Raw genomic sequence first — 20,773 nt, 5'->3', positions numbered from 1 at the left:
GTGTGAGAAAGAACTGGTATGCTGCTTCATATGAGGATACAACAACATTCAGCTTTATCTACTCTAATTTTATGTTTTCCCCATTACAGTTTGAACTGAATGACCATCTACAGAGCCTCTTGACCATTAAAAGGCTTCTTCTTCTCCAAATATATACTATCTTCCTGATAGCTTTCTAGCTGTTCTTTCTCCATTCCTACTGAAAAATTGATTCAGCGAAAAAGGTGGGCAGATCTCGGTGCAAACTGATAGCACCCACAGGACTACAGTCATAGGATCGGCAGGCCATAGGCAGACAGGGCAGACTAGGCTGCCAGAAGGGAAGCCAGCTGGTGTCTATGGAGGCGGTGTCCGTGTCAGAAGAGGACAAGGTAGGGAGGAGACAGGGCAGTGGGAAGGGGGCAGGGGGGCAGGCTGTGGGGTAGGAGGGCTCAGCTTTTTTTCAGACAGCCATGAGATATCTTTGAAAAAAGCCCTGATGGACCAATTTGTGGTTTGTCGGTAAACCAGCTGGAAATTCGTGGTTCATGGTTTGTCAAGGTTGCCGAATCATGAACAATGACCATTTTGGCAGTTCACACCCATATCCAATTAACATCATTATTAGTTAACTAACACGGATTAACATCAAATGTTCAGTGGCAAAAGAGAGAGAGAATAATAATCTACCTCTGATTGTTCACTATCACTCTTTAACACAACACGTTTAATGACTTTGGAATATCCATCTCCCTCTTCCACCATGACAGGTTCCTGTGGCTCTCCTTGCATCACAACTTCTTCCTTTTCTGTGCCATCTGGTAAGACGAATCGCCTGATGATTTTTCTGGTGACCTAACAGAACAACAGTTTGGCTGAATTTTAAACCACAGCAATCATACCTACCACTTCAAAAATTTGACATCATCTATGGATGTAATTTTTTTATTGTTTGGAATACAAATCACATAATTCTGGGAGTTCTATCTGAGGGGTGGAAACTTTCTGTTCACCTAAATGTGGCTTAAGTGGGGAAAAAGGCTAAACTGTGAGGCTCTGGGGCTTATCTAAGCTCATGTCTGCCTCACCTCCTGTTCAGAAAGAAAGCTCCCAATTTGGACCAGGGCAGGATCAAAAAACTTTGGAAGAGCTACACCTAGCTAGACTTCAAAGCTTTCTTGTTTAGGACCTTTTCTCAGGTGTAAGGTGCCTCTAAGTCAAACAGAACTCTCAGAAGGGAGAATCATGGGATTCAGGGTCCAAAAATTGAAAAAACAAACAAACAAACAAAACAAAACAAATCCCTAGCATCCTTTCTCAACTTGCAAACATGAACAAATCTTCCAGTCATTGCTAAAGGAAGCTTAATACTACAGATAAAGTAAGTCCAAATACAATAAAGGACTAGATATCTGAAATCAATTCATGAAGTTTTACAACGCGGAAGGAAACTTGGTAAAAACCACCTCTTTAGTATGTAGGGTTCCAATCAATAACACACAACATTATTGTTCCTGGGGTGTGTTGCACAATCAGGAATGTGGCAGGGCACATGAACTGGAACATGACTAAGGTGCACTCTGGCATCTAGTTGATTAGCTGCAATTAGCTGTAGCAAGTTGAGCAAACACCAATATGATTCTAGTCATTGAAAAAAATTGTGACAGGTAGATGAACCAGGCATTGACTGTGCATCATGGTGGCAACCCATTCAGACATAGGTTGCTGCAGAGGAACTTTGCTGCTGTAACTGCTACATGTGCTGATGTCACTGTGTGTGCCAGTAGGCATAAGGCTTAAATGTGAATCAGGATGTCAGGATGCAGCTTGGTTCAATCAGATCTAAACTGCCATGTAGAAAGCCTAGTTTTTAATAGCTTTTTATGCTTTTCTTCATGTCATTGGAGTGGACACTGAGATATCTTACAGTACCACCTGAGCATAAGAAAGTTACTTTTTGGACTACTCCTCTGTTTGCAGAATTCTCGGCATCACAGTCCAAAAATATAACATTTCTCAGCTCTGTGTAGCACTTGCCTCCATACTACACAAGGCAGGTAAAAATAACTTTAATGTGCAACATGTCTCTTTCTGCTCTTCATAATACAACTCAGTAATATTAGACTATACCTTCTTCACAACAATATGGCCATGTTCATCAGTGTATTGCTCTTCTGTTACAGCTTCTGATGGCATTTCAGGTATATCATCAGCCTACCAGACAAAGAACAATGTTCATGAATGAAACCGTTTGTTTTAAAGAAGCAGCATAAAAGGTGTTAGTTGGTTAAAGTAAGAATACAAAAGAAATGAATCAGGAAGCACTGAAGAAGAATTGTTAAACTGTATTAAATGTTCTACAAATCAACAGTTAAAAGCATGCAAAGAAACCTTGAACCAACAGGCAAACAAGAAAAGATCTGAACTAGTAGTAGGTGATGGTGAAGCAGCAAATCAAAGTGTTTGTTCTCCCGGTGGTCAGTAGCACATTCTTTCTCAAAATGCACACGAGGTGCCAAGCTACTGGATTTCCTTTCTCCCCTCTCCCAAACCAAACAACAAAAAAAGGTTACTTATGCTATCCAACCAACATGCATTATCCAGGAACATGCCAAATTCATCACTGCAGTACCAGCCAAAGGGTTACTTCAGGAACAGTCCTTTGGGGAAAGGGTGGGTCCTAGGATTTGTAGCCAGGACATAACTGCCACTGGTACGTGCAATAGTTCAACACTTCTGTACCTGAATAATCACCCGGCGACGAACGACCCTGGTAGTTACCATCTCTTCCTCATCTGAGCTGGCCTCCAGCTCACCTAATTCCTCTGCTAGCTCCTAGTGGAAGCATGGAAGCATTGCTCTCATCATACTGATATTGCATGTGTGAATGAACAGCATTTGGCCCCTCTTGCACAGGCAGAATGGACACCACACAAATATTTGTTGGAACAGGATAAATATCTCTCCTGCTACTTAGGCAAAATAGAAGACACCAAAATTCCCCCTAAATTTATGAAATCAAATTGGGCTCTTGCAGCCTGAGAAAATCTTCCCGAAGTTTGCAAATCACAATGTTTCCTATTATAGGCAAAATCTTCTTCCATAATATATACCAAAGTAGGGGAAATGAAATGACTGACAACAGGAGATCACTACTAATTAGAGTCCCTGCTGGGATTCCTTGTCACACATGACTCATAATCATTCTGTGTAAAGTCATCTGATTTGTGCACAATCAGGAATCGCAAGAGGACATAGAGATGCAACGGAATGACAAATTGTCTTGTAGTGAGGTAATGTGGCCACTCTTCATCAGAAACAATCCTTCTGTGATATTAATTTTTCCCGGCCTTGCAATAATACACCCTGAAGATGCTGCAAACTGAATTTGGTACTCACACATTGCTGCTTCATTGGTGGGCAATAAAGAGAGCTGACAAGGGGGGAAATGTTTCATTCAAAATGTGGTGTTGGCAGATGCCATGGATGGCCAAACACCCCCATCCAGCCCCCATTATATAGGGTCTAGATGAAATCAAGCCTGGACTCTCACTAACTGTTTAAATGGCTAAGCTGTGGATATCATATTTTTTACATGCCACAATAACTTAAGACCCACTGACAAAGTGTTGGGCAAAGTTGAAGACAGTAGGAAAAAAGAAAGACCCAAAATGAGATGACTCATAAAGGAAGCCATGCCCTGGAATTTGCTAGCCACTGCAGGGTTATTAGCAAGAACTTTTATAGATTATTAATGCATAGGGTCATGTTAAGTTGGAACTGACTGGACTGCATCAACATTACTATCCCATTGGTTTACCTGCACTCCTCCAATATTTTCCCCTCACTTGGCCACTCAGTTAGAACCAGATGGATAAAAGACAACCATTTGCTAAATGATACCACATTGTACATAGCAAGTTGACAGGCCATTTGTTTACATCGCAATGGCAACAGGCAGAAAAAAAACTTTTCTTTACGACTGTATCTATTCTCATTTCTTATGTTATTTATCTATTAAAAATTGTGCTTAGGCTGGCTTTAACAGTATCCAAGCTTCATAACTTTTAATATGAAAAGGAAAGATTCTGCTTCCCTTAAATTTTTCTCCCACTTCTCATAACCTTGCTCCTTCTTTTCTCACAATATTAACAGCATTATTTATCCTCTAATGGAAAAAAAGTCATTCGTTGATCCTATGAGTTCTAGGAAAGCTGCTGAAATTCATCATTACTTGTATCAGAATATAAACAAATGCTTGGCTGCACTTTGAACTATCACCCACCCCTTTAACCCCCAAAGTTCTTTTAAAGCAATGTCTAACAAGAGAAAGCATCCCTTCCCTTCTCACTCCAAGCCCTAGCACTTTTAATTCTACAAAGATGGCGTTCCAGTTACCAGGGAGGCTGAGAGCTTAAGCATCCAGTGTGTCTAAATCCTGAGTTTGCAGAACTTGGACTTTTATTCTGAAAAAGTGACAGGCTAGTATTCCTTTTCATTTTTTAATGGCCAAAGATCACAAAATATTACAACAACCCTAAACAATGCCTAAGAATAACAAAGTGTGATTGCCTGTCATCCCTCCTTCTCTCCACAAAGTGGTGTCATTATTAGTTATTTTGTAGAAATAATATTGTATTATCCTTTTTACTCCAATTGGCCAGCATATTGCTGCATAGTCCTACCTATGTGACAGGAGTGATATCACAAGCTGCAGTGGTTTGCTGCTAATTTGTTTTTGTGGTGTGTAATATTTTGTATCATTGGACACAAGTCACATGCAACACAAAATAATACTAAAATAGAAACTCTTGAATTAGTGGCAATCTGCCACAACTGGTGACATCACTCCCACTGCATGATGGAGCTACGCAACAGAACAATGGCCATTGCTTTACTACAGGTATTGCCATTTCTGTTAACCTGTTTCTTCTAAGCATTGTTTCTACAGACATCAAGTACTGAGGAAAATAATTGTCTCAGGTGCAGAGGGCCGTACAGCTAATATAATTGTCAGCATCCAAAATGCCAGAAACTCTGAGGCATATTTTAGAAAAGAGATATCAGTTTATAAAAATCTCTGATATTTGGGATTTAAAGCAATGGGAAATACATGTATTGGTTTCCAATGCATTTACTGCACTTTCTGCACATAGAAACAACCTCCTCATAGGGGAAACATGCAGCTTTGAAGCCCTTAATGTTGCTCACTATATGATATACAATCTTATAATGTTTTCCCCCTTTTTTTCTCTTTCTTAATTCCATTCCAGAATATTTTCTTTTCCACTGTCTCTATGCATATGACATTGTCTTCTTGGATGCATTTATGTCTCCCTTTTTCTTTCATTTCTTTGCCCTCTTTCATTCTGAATTACAGCATTATTTCATCTTTATTCTCTCTACAGTTGCCATTGGCTTTTAACAAATAATGTGTAAAAAGCACTGATATTTGTAATCCACCTGTGTTGTTCCAAGTACTGAACAATCTTCTATTAAAGATTTTACTTCTCCTCCAGAATGTGTGCATTTCAGCAATAAGCACATGGCATGCCAAGTTGGTGATACTAGTTACCTTTTCTAATTCTTCTTCATATCTTCCAGACTTTCCTGGCTGTTCATCTGTTGATTCCACAATCACCAGACTATTTTTCCGTGGATGTGTATCTTCTTGGTGGTAGTCGTGGTCTTCCGGTTCTTGCACAATGGGTGAATCTGTTCGATCACTAGATGCTGGTGTATGAAGATATGGTCTTTCAAGATCCTCAGATTCTGCAGTGGAGCTTTCAGACCTTTCACTTGCAATGCTTGCTGTTTTTCCATCCTTCGGTGGTTGTGTCTGATCTGTTCTAGAAGCTGTGACACTGTGAATTAAAAATGTCAAGAAAACTAGTTATTGTATATTCTGTTCTTCCAGTGCAGCAGAAAAAGAGAACATGGATTCTATCAAATGTTGGTCAATTGGACCTGCCATAATTCCCTCACCACTGACTATGCTGGCTGACTCTGATGGGAATTAATATCCAAGACTAGATGGGCTGAACCTCTTCCACATTTCCTGAGCAGAAGAGCATGCTGTTCTGCTAGCTAAACATTGAACATGCCCAAATATTCAACATAACTGAAGAATACAGTCCTGCAATGGATGACGTTTAACAGTCAACAGAAGATAGATCACTGCTACTTCAAACCAGCTTTTAAATGTTAAATTCTGCTTATAGCTGTCTGGAAGCTTCAAGTCAGCTATGTATATTGGTAGCCAGAAACAGGAATCTAACAGCAAAATGGGAGAATAATTTTATTAGGCTAGTAAATTATATTTAGAGAGGAGAAGAGAAGAGAAGACCAGCTCTTTGCCTACAGAAATAGGCTGTTGATTATCCATTTCTTCAAGTGTCCTCTGATAATGCAACACCTCAAGCTAACTTTTCAATTCCACTCTCTGTTTTGGGATTATAGTAGTTACCTATTCCATGACTGTAACATCTCACCTAAATGAATTTTGAACTTTTCTGCTCCCATCATCAAAACCTGATTGTCTGTGTGTTTCAGGGGAGGATGGTTTCAATGTCTTAGGTAACCAAGTACTGTACAAAGGTCTACAAATGACCAATGGAAACCAAATTGTATAGTGATACATTATTGCAATTGTTAACCAATTTGGGGATTTTATTTTAAACATGAAAATTGGTGTAAATATGTTCTGAAATAAATAAATAAGTCAGTTCTCTGGACTTCGTTGTTAAATGCAATCTAGCGGCACTGCATTGTCAAGCAGCACTGCATCCCCTTCACACAGGAACTCAATTCAGCCATGAATTTCATTGGCAATGTGGAAACACCCACAAACATTTTTACAAAAGTTTAGGAACATGGTTTGATCACATTTTGGTGTGATGTAGATAGTAAATCCATGTAAATTCTAGTAAATCCATGTCTCTAAAAGTATTGGAGGTGATTTTATGTAATGATTAGAAGGAAAAGAAAATACCGTATATGCCGGCGTATAACACGACCGGCCATACAAGACCCCCCCAAAAAGAGGAGGGCAAGGAAGAGGCTGGGGGGCAGCGGCAGGGAGAGGAGGAAAAGGAACCGGGCAGGTGGCGGCGAGCGTGCGCAGGACTGCCAGCCTGCCTGCCCGCCTTCCTCCCCGGCGGCGGCAGGGGGAGGAGGAGGAAAAGGAACCGGGCGGGTGGCGGTGAGCGTGCCCGCCGCTGGATCAGCGGCGTGGGGCGGCGGGTGAGCATGGCAGGCTGTACTTCCCTCCCTCCCTCTATCCTGACCGACTGCCTGCCTGCCCGACTGCCTTCCTCCCCGGCCAGCGCACCCCGCGTCACTCACGTGGCGGCGGCGGCGGCTCCTTCCTGGCACCCGGCATACAAGAGGCATGTTTTGGGGCCCCCAAAAGTAGTCGTGTACGCCGGCATATACGGTACTTATAAACATATCTCGAATGTATCCTATGTACTATTTTTCTTCAATTGTTACTACTTATCTAAAATTATCCTAAATTCTTAGGATATACTGATAACATTTAGATTAGTTTTTTGAGCTTCAGATATCCCAGATATTTTACACAAGGCTAAAATACCTAATCATCTAGCATTTATATTCATTGACTGATACATATAACAGGACCTTTAGCCTGCTCTTAATACTATAGATCTATAAATCAACTAGTGGACATAAGATTGATCATAAGCCAACTGAGATGTACCATATTATTAGTTCAATAGTCTAGAAAGCACATTCTGAACATTTTATAAAGACCAATGGAACATAAAGTATGATTTTGTCAAGGTGCCAAGGTTTGGGCTCTGTCATTGTAAGATTCTTACAAGTACTCTTCTGTAGGAGTAGATGAATCTTCTGTCAGTGTGTGCAGTTTCCCTGAGAATTCAGCTTCCACTCGATCTTTGTGTGCTTGTCGTAGGACTTCTACAACAGATACATCTGCCTCCACCCGGGGAGTGCCTTCATGTAAGGATGAGTAGCTGACAGAAATGTCTTCTTCAGAGACAAGAGGAGGGTGATCAGATTGCTCACTATCTTTAGAAAAAGAATGTTCCACCTCCTTCTTGTCTCTTGTGCTGTACAGATCTTCATGGAGTGCAGAGAACCCTAGCAATAAATAAAAATCATTTGGTCTTTCATATAAAACAGGAACATCTAATCACTACTTCAGTGTGGCCTGGGTTGCCAGATGGGTGGTATATAAATTACATAAATATGAATGAATGAATGAATGAATGAATGAATGAATGAATGAATGAATGAATGAATGAATGAAATATTACAAAATGTTGTCATGTCAACACATAACATGTTTCCCTTTTTTAATGTAAAACTTCATGGTACATGCTAATTCAAAATCTTATCATATAGGGTCAAGATTTTAGAACTTATTCATAACTCCCCCCACCATGTCTGTCAATGGAACAGCATTTAGAGGGTGCTTATTGGCCATGTACACCACTTGATTTCTCTACATTCAACAACTTAACATTGGAAAATTCCAAGCTAAACATCTGAACCACTAATACATAAAAAGCAATGTGCTTTCTTTGTAATGTGAACCAACATGAGGGTTAGTCTTTGGTACAGAATCTTTGGTATAGAATCTTTGGTATTGTAATAAGCTAAGCAGTTACAGAGTGACCTACACGAATATTTAAGCTTACCTTCACTGTGATCCAGTCCCATTGTCTGTTCAATTTCTGCATACGTACGGCCATGATCGTGAGACATTTCTATGCTACTCTCCATTAGGTGAACAATATCCATGCGATTAATTTTTGTAAGACACTCAGTAAGACTTGCATCTGTGATATGGAAGAGAGAATCTTTAGGTGAGCTGTATGCACATTTTCCCTATTCATCACATTCAAAGTCACAGAAAAAAACATAGCGTACATTAGGAGTATCATCTTGAATCTGGAGATGAATGATTAGAGACTAGAAAAGTTCCTGTTTTGGACTACATCTCCCTAAATCCCATAACCAGAAGCAGACTGGTCATGCTGGTTATAAGATATTGGAAGCTGTTGTCCAAGAGAATAAAATGTATTATCTCTGTGAATAAGATATGCTTATCTGATATAAATTGGGCTCTTAATGTTCCCAAGATTATCCTGTACCCTTGTACAGATTATTTCCCTTAACTGAATTTGATGTTCCTTAAGTGAATATTTGGCCAGTCATAAATGTCATATGTGTGCATATAACATTTATGCATAACTCATTCTTAGCATAACTTTTGCATAACTCATTCTTAGAATGTCCTGGACCTCTCTTTTTTAAAAAGTAACCTGTAGATATCTCAAGGGTAAAGCAGGTTCAGACAATTCCTATATAACTGCTGTCTGTATGAAAGAAGAATATTTGCAGCGGGAAATAAGTGCAGAGCATGTGACTACACATTTAATCAAACTGAAAAACATTGTCAGGCTTTCTTGTTGTGATCCCTCTGTGCAATCCTATCATGTGGGTGCAACATATTGTCTCCAACACATAAGAATATACATCTCAATAGGCCATCACTAGGAAATCCAAGCTTCAAGGTTCTGTTTATGTTCAGATCCTCCTGTAAATTTCACAGATGCATCTGCTAGGCCACTGAGCAGTCACGAATGCTGGATAGAAAGATCTTCAATCGGATCCAGCAGAGATTTTCTTCAGGGTCTTAGGTGTGCTCATTGCCTCCAATGAATAGTTTCTCCTAAGTCTGCATCTGCCCTAGTATACACATCCATAGTATAACGTCTCACACGACAAATGCTGAATCATATGATAGTGTTGAAAAAGTTGTTATTAAAAATGTCTCTAGAGAAAGCTAAAATAATTACACTTCTACTAGAATGCCTTTTATTCCAGCAAAAAGTGGCTGATTAACAAGATAAAATTGAGCACTAGGATAGATGGATACACGGACAGACAGACAGACAGACAGACAGGTTCTGAATACAAAGATATGCAGGTTTCTAAAAGGATCCTGCCAAGGTGGGGAAATATGACTATTAATAGTATCATGAACTTTTCATGATATCTATTAACTATCAATAAAACAGGGAAAGTGAACATATTAGGGGGTGGGGAAGCATAAAACCACCTTATCCTATTCTGTATGCAGAGGTATAGGCCATCACAAGGAAAGCCCAATGTCAGCTGTAATAGCCATAAGAAAAACTATCTCGAAATGGAAAGGAAACACAATTTGGGCACACCCATTAGTTTAAGTCACTGGTTCTTAACCTTGGGTTACTCAGGAGTTTTGGACTGCAGCTCCCAGAAGCCTTCACCACCAGCTGTCCTGACTGGGGTTTCTGGGAGTTGTAGTTCAAAAGCATCCAAGTAACAAAGGTTAAGAACCACTGGTTTAAGTGGCTGTTATATAAACTGGGAGAGCAAAACGCATATTGTGGCAGAAAAAAACTTGAGTAGGAAAATGTGTGACATGGAACACTCTCTTATATATATAGGGATAATGAGGGGAAATACTTTCAGAGGCAAAAAAAAGCTTGCTTCTTCCCATCACCTCTAAAACATAAAGGAACTGAACCCATACAGACAATTATGCAAAAATGACAAAAGAAGAACAGCTTCTCCTTTTCTTGCTGGCCCACATAGGCTCTGCTTGATATCATGAGATACAAACTAAGCATAATATGTTTTACATGCAATGCAATATGGAGGAAGTGTTAATGTATGTCATTCTAGCAGAACATAGGGATCTGATGGAAAGCCAACCCAGACAAAACAGTGACGATATTGGCTAACAACACTTTCCATTATGGATAATAATGGACTGTGATGCTGTAAGGGCGGGTGGGGGGGAAGAAGAATGGCCCTTTGTCCATTCCTGCACTATTTTTACATGTGATATCACACCCTTCCATCAAACTTATTTGCTTCATTATTCTCCCTTTAGGAGAAAAAAATAAGGGTACAGGCTGTGTACATGTAGGTTCTCCAGCTATACATAGCCTGCAGGAGAAAGTTGAAATGAAAAATAGCATTTCAGTAAGGTTAAAAGCCTGTAACACAGTTCCATGTTTCCAATCAATATTGATCACTATTTACCAAAATTTAAAAAAGACAGAAGACTAGATTATAGATCTCCATTGCCCCATTTAATGACAGCAATCTGTTACTCATTCACAAGCTAAACATAATATTTTTCTACTTACTTTTGTAACCCACAGTTCTGATCAATCTTGTATTTAGGACATACCCTTCATTTATATCTTATTTCCTTGCATGCTATGCATGTTTTTGTCTGTGAGCATTACACTTCAGCAAACTTTAGGTTCCTCTGGCAGAAAAGAAAAATAGCAGAACCTTCTACAAACAAACATACCAGTAGCATGTTTCCCATCTCTTTCCAGCCAGTATTTCAGCAGCGCATGACTCTGATCTTGCAGTGAATTAGGATTCTCAATTCGGATCTGATGAATTTGTTCCTCTGTGAAATCCAGTTCTCTCGCTAGCTCTGTGAAGCACAAATTATTCACCCCACTTTGAATGATAGCACTTCCTTTCAAAATACTCAACACTTAATTGAAAAGGAAAGGTTATTGCAATAGCCATAAAAAATCATAATCAATATTAGCATGATGCTTATTAGCCAACCAAAAGAGCATGAACTTTGTACCAAAGTTCTTCAACAAACAAGGAACAGAAACAAAGAGATGAGGGCTGGAGGACAACTGGCATTGTGTTCAACTCATGGTATCCATGTAATCACAGTCTTCAGATGGAATGGGATCAACTCTAATAGGGGATGATTCAAGCTTTCCCCATAGCTCATCCTAGGTTTTCTGAGAACAAGGAAGGCAAAAAAGTGTGAATACCCATCCTCCATTTTTGAAAATTCCAAAGTCCCGCTGTTCACCCAGTATTATCTTCATTCTCAACAAAACACAGTTACTTAAAAACCTTCAGACATTTCTGAACCATTTTGGTTGACCTTTAGTAGCATTTTACAGTAATACAGATTTTGGAATTTCACATTAACTTAGCATTTTACAGGGATATATGGGTTTTTGGAATTTAACATTAACTTTGTCGTTTTAGACTGCAGTCCTATACACTCTTTCCTCAGAGCAAGGCCCAATGAAAGTAACAAGACATACATTTGAGTAGACATCTATAGGATTGTTCAGTTAGATTGCCTAAGACATTTCACATAACAATTTCATTAAGACAAGACAACATGATTTCCTTATTGAAGATGTATTTCCACAGGTCTGCTCCTTCTATTTGTAACAGGTGTTATATTGTATCTGAAACCAGAACTTCCTTGATCCAAATACAGTTTTTGGATCACCAATACTCACTATCTATTGCATTTTAGGTTCATTTTGTTTACGTATTATCACAAGTTTCTACATCTGTTTCTACCACCTTTTTTCACCTTCATGCTTTTATGGAATGGATACCAACATACTCAACATACATGTGCATTATATTTAGAATACTTGGGGCAGTGTGGTCTTCAGCTACATACAAAGTATGGGTTGTTTTCATTCGTATTTGATGCATCTCAGCTAGAAATTAAAATCAAAAGCTCCATCCTATTTTTTACTTTTCACTCATATAATAAAAGCATTAAAATCAAGATAGCATTTTAGCATACATGGCTGAATATACTTTGGCTGTTGCATTAAGAATTCACATTTTTCCATTATCACCCCCAAGAAAGTAGTAGCAGCATTTACAAAAATACTTGAAAATCTAGTAACAAAACATGCCAAAACAATTTAAACCATCAAGGTTAAATCCAATTGTTTGTTCCAAAGACAGTAAGTAGATCCACTGAACCAATTCTTCCCATTTTTAAAGGTGTTGGTTCCTGGTGTTACCAGTAGTTTCTAGGATTGGAATGTTGGTCCCCCTGACCCTTCAATGCTGCCCTTCCCAGTTAAAACAAACATTGTGAGAAGAGCAACAAGTGACATTTCCCTAAAAGAAAAAGAACTGATACAGACAAAGAGAAATAACTGATCTCTGCTAGAATGCAAATTACCTGTCCAGCTGAATCCAAGATGATCAGCTATATGTGCTAATCTTTCCTCTATCCTTTCTTGGTCATCCTGTTGATCTAAAATAAGGTCAAATAGATGCTTTTTAACTTATCTGTTTCAAGAAAGGAGACTCCATAAAATAAGGCCAGTGTTTTTGAACAGAGACTGCTTTAAAGGGAGGCCAAAGGCAAAACTGGCAATATGGCTAAGGTGAAAATATTATGCAGCCAACCTTTTCTTACATATGGTTGCTAAAACAATCCCATTAATATGATTCTGCATGCTTTTGAAACACTGTCCTAAATTTTATTTTGGAGCTCCTGTTTTCTATACAGTTTAAACTTCTATACAGTTAAAACAAAACAAAATAAAACAAAACAAAAGGAGAGGTAAATATTTTTTCTATTGCAAGAAATGCATTTTCCATGCCTCTTAAGTCAATAGATATCAACAAATAAGATCACATTTGTGGTTGTAGATTCAGGTTTCACTGTCTTCCTTTCAAAATCTGAGTTGCATTTTTTAAAGTTATATTTTCCACAATCAAAAGGCATCTCTACACAGCATTTACCATGAAAAGGATGTTCAGCCTTGAATTTCAGTTTAATTTTTGCTAAATCTTCACACTATTTATAAAGTAGGCATGGAAAAGCAAGAGCACAGTCTTCTCAGCACTATTTGCAACAAAGCAGCAAGAAGGAAAAATTCCAACAGCCAAATCTGACAGCAGCGAAGTTTGAGTTTTTGTTTTCCCATGTCTGCATTTTGGATCAGACAAAAAGCCAACGAAAGAGGATGCTCAGTATTCATATCACTCTTTATTGGTCTTGAGCCCTTCTATAGGAATAAACTGTTTAAGAAACTATATCAACATTTGTTCATCAAATTTAATTTATAGCTACAAATCAAGTTCTTGAATCACCTTCAATTAATTTTGTCAAGCAGTTGTTGTTGTTTTTTTTTTTTTTACAAAAATCAGACTCTTAACAATTTTTGCTTTTGGCACATAGAAATGGATATGCATATCCAAAATTGGAATTATCTTACCTAGTTTTTCTGTGTTAAAAGTGTCTCCTGATAAAGAGATTCAACTAGAGCGAAGAAAAGCCAAAAACTAAAACTTGTGTGGTCAGCTGTACTACAAGTGATATAATAATGCTGTCAGTTTGTTAGTGTCAAACAACATTAACAATTGTGTGCTTTTAAAAACCAAATTCTATTTTGCTACATTTATGATTACCAAAAGCATTTGCGATGTGCAATCTTGAGATTGTTTGGGGGACAGTAAAGTACGGTATACAACACAAAACAAAACAGCTGATACAGAACACACCAACAACCACAGAAAAGCTTTTTAAAAAAAGAAACACACAAACCACACACAAAAAGCAAGGGGAGAAGAGAAGAAACAACAAGCAAATAATTGCGAGTCGTGACATGCGTAGCAAAGGGAATCCCAATGGCTAGCAAATACCTTCAACATGGTCATGGACATTTTCATCAGGAATACGCTCAATCAGAGTCTCAATAGACTCATCCCAAATGGGCCTGGTGTCAAAGATGTCCTCGGCAACTGACTGCTGGGTCTCAATGGATGGCACATTTTCAATAACCGAAACGTCTAGGGCGCTACTACTTTCATCATCTGACACTAGTTCTTGTTCTCTCTCTGATTGTGTAAGTCTATCCACTAACTTGGAAGCTTCATCGCTAATCTCTTCAAAGAATTCTATGGAGTTTTTGTAAAGGTCAAAAAAATGTTCCTTACTTTCTTTTGAGGAGCTAACAGCACCGCAGGAAGCTGAGGTGCTTCTGCTCTTAACAGGTAACCGTGAAGAAAATATCTTTGGTCGTGCTGTTGTCAGCTCGTCTGATTCTAGCTCAAGCTTCATGTCACCCACCCTCTCTCTGGTCTCTGCTTCTGCCTCAGTACAACTTCTAGCTTTCATTGAACACTTAGCCTTTGAGTCCACAGAGGCACTTGCATCAGATTCAGATTTGCTCCTGATGTCTTGTTTCACAGGCAGTCTATCTGGCATGTCAAGGGCTTTGGATGATTCTGGCTTCCAGACAGATGTCTCTGTGTACCTACCCTCTTGCTCAACTCTTTGGAAAACTGCTTTAACTGGTATCTTAGACTTTGGTTTAGATGAATCATCTTGGGATTCTTCAAGGTTGTCTACAAAGCCATCTGAAGGGAAGCTCTCAGCTTCTGACTGATGTAATGAGTGGAATGTAGTGGGAGCTGTCCTAATGGGGATTTTGGACTTGCTTTCAGAAGACACACTCTCTATGACAGCAGTAGGGATTTCAATCACAGACTTTTGCTCCTCTGGAGAGGAATCCGGGGAATCATCATCCTGTTCAGCATATACAGCCCTAGTTACTGTTGAAAAATTTAACTGGACATCAATCACAGTCTGCTCAGGAGACACAGGGCAAGGCACATCAGAGCTATGTATCATGTTACCAGTGTCATCTCCAGAGGAGACATCGACACCAGAAGCAGCAGTTTCTTTCTTTGGTGACTTTGAAGAGGCCGAAATACCCATTTTAATAGGTATTCTAGATTTACCATCACCCTTTGTGCTGTATATGTCACTGGTTTCATCCTCACAGGAAGATAACAGTGAATCTCCTGCAGCCACCTCTGTTTCACCCAGTTCAGAAGATGCAAAGGCAACCAAAGATTGATCGTCATGGGGACATTCTAGTCCTTCAGCTTCTCTCATTTCTTCCGACAATGACACCTCTTCCTGAGACTGCTCTCCCATTTGGAAAAACTGTAGGTTTTCATCCGAATAATTCCTCTTCGTCATATCAATGGCACCACTCCTAGTCATTTCAAACAATTTTCCTTCCTGGAAAAGAAAGGGATTTTGTTCACTTGTAGGTGTCCCTTCTTCTGTAGGAGTCCTGGCTGGTGTTGTATCGGGTGTGGTGCCTTGTGATCTCCTATCTACCATTAAGCCAAATATCTTCTGTTCTTCCTCTTTTACACGTGCCTCAAATGCAGCATCATCTTCTCGTATTTGGCTCCATTTATCTGAGTCAACGTCTGTCCTTGTTATGATTACTTGGCTAATTATTTTCTCAGCTTCCTCCCTGATATCCTGTAGAGCAGCTTCATCTAGTGAGGTGGAGTCTGATACTGTAGACATTGAAGCTGGAATTTTCTGAAAGATGTCTACATGTTTGGATTCTATCTCCATATATATATCTTCTGCAGTCTGATCTCCAGAGCCTACTGATTCTGGTCTATAAAAGGAACTTGTCATGGTTATTTCTTCAGCTAAGAGACTTTCTGCTTCAGCAGAATGGTAATCCTCATAGGACTGATGTGTTGTTGTCCTTAAATCACTCCCTGTACTAATTTCAGTGCTAGTAAAAAAATGCTGTGAAGGGACATTTTCATAAGGGCTTGTTATAGGCAGAGCACAATTTTCATCAACCACTACTTTACCTTCACATTCATCCTTTTGGGTTATTAGAGATGAATATTCTGTGGAGTGCTCTGCGCTACAATAATCCCTTTGTGCCATCTCAAAACCCTTCTCAGTTCCAGCCAAATCACTTCCCACAGGGGAGTGAACGGGTGAAGCCAAATCACTTCCCACAGGGGAGTGAACGGGTGAAGCCAAATCACGTCCCACAGGGGAGTGAACGGGTGAAGCCAAATCACTTCCCACAGGGGAGTGAACGGGTGAAACAACAGTAGTCATTCCCTCGTGTTGGGATCCAAAGCAATGAGAGGTACCAGGCATACAGGAACTCTCTGCAGCTCCTGTAATCACTAGGTCTCTGTGTGGTGACACCTCAGATGCTGCAGAATCTTTTTCAGAATCATCCTGGTGGTGGTGTGACGTCACTGAGGGTTCATATAAATCAGAATCTTTTTGAACGCCATCACCAACAGAATGGTAGAAAGACTCTTCAGGCAGCATCATAGGGCCATTAGGGCTAACTGTGTCACTCTCATCTGTGCTGTAGCACTTTGACTCGCTGGCCTGTGCTATGATGCTAGCGTCAGAGGCAAGTGATGTATCACCAGACATTCTGGTTTCCTCTGTGGGTTTATCTGACTCTGTATTGTCCTCTTCAGTACTGAATGCATGCTGCTTTGCCTCAATGGGCTGAAACCCTGCTTCTTCAGGGCTAGAACTTGAATCCATATTGCAAAGATGAGGAGAAGGGGGCTGCACTCTAATTACAGGCTCCATTAACAGCCCAGAGTCTGCTTCTTTTTTCAGCTTTGTTAATTCTGGTTCACTTTCAGAAGAAGAAGAAGAAGAAGACTTTCTAGATTCAACTGCAGAAGTCACCACAGCAGGTATATGAGTGTCTTCTGCAGGGGTTGAGGGCGAAATTTCAACTTCACAAGGAGCTTCCGCATCAGAAGCTGAAGCAACATCATCTTGCTTGGAATCCTTTTTATAGTCCCTCTTCTGCTTTGCTTCCTGCTCCAGCTCATCAAACATTTTAACTTTGGTCACCATCTTAAACATCTCTTCTTCTGGTGTGAACCTTCTCTTTGGCTCACCTTCTGAATCATCTTCTGGTTCCTCAGTGACTTCAGGAATCACAGCTGATTTAGATATATTTGACAACACCTGTGAATCTGTAATTTTAGGTGTGATTTCATAACTAATTTCCTCAGAGCTTGGAGTCTCAGGTGAAAGAGGGCTTTTCCCTGAGCTCTCCATAAGAGACGTTTGTTCTAAGCTGTCATCTTCAGCACTGCCATCAGGATCACGTAACAGTCTAGATCGTACAGGTGCGAGTTCTGGGAAGTTTTCTGCTTTGGCAATGGCACTCTGAATGGGACCTGGTGCTGGAATAATGCCAGTCTTTGTTTTCTGTTCTACTGGACTGCTTTCAAGAGAATCACGACAGGGGGATTCTTTGGTGGGACTAGGCTCAAGGGAGTCAGGTGTTTTACGTGAAGAATTGTCCTCCAGCACTGGGCTTGCTTCCAGGGAATCTTTATGGCTTATAGCTATGGATTCATCTGCAACTGGACTAAGACTTTCACTGTCATGGCTGGGAAGTGCAAGCTCCAGTCCTCTACTAATGGCATGGTAGTCCAATGATGCATCCTCATCTTTCTCTAAGGAAGAATCACATTTTTCAGATAACTTAGTTACAAGTCCTTGATCAGGGACTAAAGGTAGCTCATCCCTGATAGCATCTTCACTAACTGAAGCTGAACTAGCATCGGTACATTTGTCTAACTCTTCTTTGGAGGCCGTAACTTCTTGCTCTTCTGACAAGGGAGGGGAATGGGGCTCTGAGGTCTCTGTGACAGCTTTTAAGTCTTTGTCAGTAGCAGTCCTTTCACTTTTGATTGGAGAAAGTGCCTTTGGTGAATGCATCTCTGCTGTTCTCTGCACTGCACTGGCTATTTCTGTTTCTTCTTTCTTGCTGGCCGTTTCTGTTTTCTTGGGTGAAAATGAGAGGCTGTCAGGGCTTGTTTCTGGAGTTTCTGCCAAACCCTCATGCTTATAACTTTCCTCAGAGCTGACCTGAGGGGTTCCATCAAGCAGGCTACCAATTGGAGAATCTGCTATGCCTTCATGTTTAAGACTTTCTGAGCTGCCATCCAAAGCACCACTTTGCAAGGAGAGAGCGGGCATAAACCCATCTTTCATATATTCTGATGGAAATGTAACATTGAATGGACTGGTCAGAACTTGATCTAAGTGAAGCTCACCTTCCTCAGTAATTGAAACATTCTGGAACTGTTGATATTTGTCATTTTCTTCTAGCTCTTCTTTTATGACATCAGAAAAATCTGTTGATGTCTTTCTATCTGGACTGATCTGCAGGTCTGTGTCCTCCTGGTCATCAAAGGCCAAGACCACTTCCTTAGAACCTTCATCAGCAGGAACTGGAGAAATTTTTTCTTTGACTCTATTACTCTGTTGTTTCGCTTGCTGTGTAGGCAAATCCTTCTTCAAAGTTACATCCTTTGTGTCTTTTTTCAATTGCAAACCTACCTCTGCTTGAGGCTCCTGCCCCCTTTTGTTTTTAGGGCTATCTTTTTTATATGTCTCTCTCTGTGTGAAGGCCTGTTTCTTTTCATTCTCTATCTGAGCAGTTCCCTTCTTAGCCAGCTCTTTTTCTGTGGTCTGTTTTTGCTTTATAGACTTATGCTCGAAAAGTCCTGCTTTATGCTTTGATGGGTCTTGACCTGACTGGAATGCTTTCATCAGCTCACGAACAGACATAGTTTCTTCAAGTCTTTCTGTTTTGGAAGACGGTGAAACAGGAGGTTTCTTAGTAGTGGGAGAAACGGGGGGTTTCTTAGTAGTGGGAGAAACGGGGGGTTTCTTAGTTGTGGGAGAGACAGGAGGCTTCTTAGTAGTAGGAGAAACAGCAGGCTTCTTAGTTGTAGGAGAAACCGCTGATTTCTTAGCAGAGGGAGAAGAAAGTTTTGAGGGAGAAGGAGATGCTGGAGTCCTTGATACAGAAGGAGAAGCCGGAGCCTTTGAGGAAGAAGAAGCTGGAGTCTTTGAGGCCGGGGGAGAAGATGGAGTTTTTGTTTTGTAAATAATCTTTTTAGTTTGTGATGGCTTTGCAACAGGCTTCTCAGATGCCCCTTCTTTTCCTGGGACTCGGACGGGCAATTTTGAACGTCCCTTCTGCTCATCTTCCACTCGCTTCTGAAGGGCTTTCACTTTATCTTTGATTGAGCCAATAGGAGTCTCCTCTATAACAGGAGATATAGCAGTTTCCTTGGCAGGCTCTGCAGGGGCTAAGCCTGCCTCTTCCTCAAATGACTCCTCTGAGCTGAACTTTGTTGATCCTGAATGTTCTTCTTTCCCTTTGGATGCCTCATCCTTTAACTGTTGCTTATCTTTTAATTTCTTTCGGACTGGTTTTTTAATTTCTAAGGTAGGTTTATGCTGGCCTTTCTTTTCTTGGCCTTCACCACTTATTTCAGAGCCTCTGCTTAAAACCACAGCTTCAAATCTCTCTTCTACTAGGTCCTCTTCAAGTGTTTTTGGATGCACCTCATTCAGAGACACAAACGTTTTTAGATCTTCACTGAGATAATCTACCATCCCTGTCATGTCTCTGGTTTCCGTCTCTGTTTTTCGTTTGCCTACTTGTGTTTCTACACAAGCAGGCTCAGGGACTTCCAAAGGAGCATTTTGCTTGGCCTCTTCAATTTCTTCATCACTAAGAATAACCCATTCTTCTTCCACCAGCTCTCTTCCTGAGCTGGATCTCCGAAGAACTGCCTGTTCTTTGGGGCAGCTTCCACTTCTTAAAATCTCATTTACTTTTTCTAAGTCCTCTTTCACTCTTTCCACAATTTCAAATGGCTCCCCAGGCTCTTCATCAGCAACTTTTGCAAGATCCTTCACTTTAATGGGACCTGGTTTTTCAGCTGAATCTGTTGTCAGAATGGCAGTCATTTTTATTAAATCTTGTTTCATCTCAGAGACTTCAGACAGCAAGTCTGGACTGGCTAAGACAGGAACTTCATTGACAAGGTGACTTTTCAGGATAGATGTTTCTGTAGATTCTGTTTCATCATCATCTTTGATGCAAATGGGGAAAAACATTGAAAATCAATGGAAATCAAAAATAGAGACTGAAAAATGTAATCAGGACTGTAATGACTGTCTTTGATTGCAGCGGTAGGAGGGTCAACAAAATGGTCTGGGTATGGTGGATCCACAAATCTGAGGGTGGAAAAAAAAAGCAAAGCAAAGCTAACGGGGGAAAAAACTGAAAAGGAAAGCCAGCAGGAAATAACTTGC

At 40.1% G+C, this 20,773-nt stretch overlaps 1 protein-coding gene across 50 annotated transcripts in view; it reads right to left on the bottom strand.

Annotated features, from left to right (window-relative positions):
- The window catches only part of ANK2 (ankyrin 2), a 328,145-nt gene that overhangs the window by 9,132 nt on the left and 298,240 nt on the right, over positions 1-20,773 (bottom strand). For 34 of the 50 annotated variants that reach the window (XM_078376593.1, XM_078376594.1, XM_078376595.1 and 31 more), the window contains 9 exons: positions 14,479-20,550; positions 13,007-13,081; positions 11,339-11,470; positions 8,664-8,804; positions 7,821-8,103; positions 5,555-5,843; positions 2,722-2,814; positions 2,110-2,193; positions 670-834 (listed from right to left, as the gene is read on the bottom strand). In XM_078376593.1, coding sequence (XP_078232719.1) covers positions 670-834; positions 2,110-2,193; positions 2,722-2,814; positions 5,555-5,843; positions 7,821-8,103; positions 8,664-8,804; positions 11,339-11,470; positions 13,007-13,081; positions 14,479-20,550 — 7,334 coding nt within the window. The remainder of the gene's footprint in view (positions 1-669; positions 835-2,109; positions 2,194-2,721; positions 2,815-5,554; positions 5,844-7,820; positions 8,104-8,663; positions 8,805-11,338; positions 11,471-13,006; positions 13,082-14,478; positions 20,551-20,773) is intronic. The other 16 variants (XM_073001762.2, XM_073001768.2, XM_078376613.1 and 13 more) reach the window with 2 other exon arrangements.

The sequence above is a fragment of the Pogona vitticeps genome, chromosome 5 (genome assembly GCF_051106095.1).
Source record: "Pogona vitticeps strain Pit_001003342236 chromosome 5, PviZW2.1, whole genome shotgun sequence".
Taxonomy (NCBI): Eukaryota; Metazoa; Chordata; class Lepidosauria; order Squamata; family Agamidae; genus Pogona; species Pogona vitticeps.
Note: the sequence above shows the minus strand (reverse complement) of the source record. Positions and strands in the feature narration are given on the sequence as shown.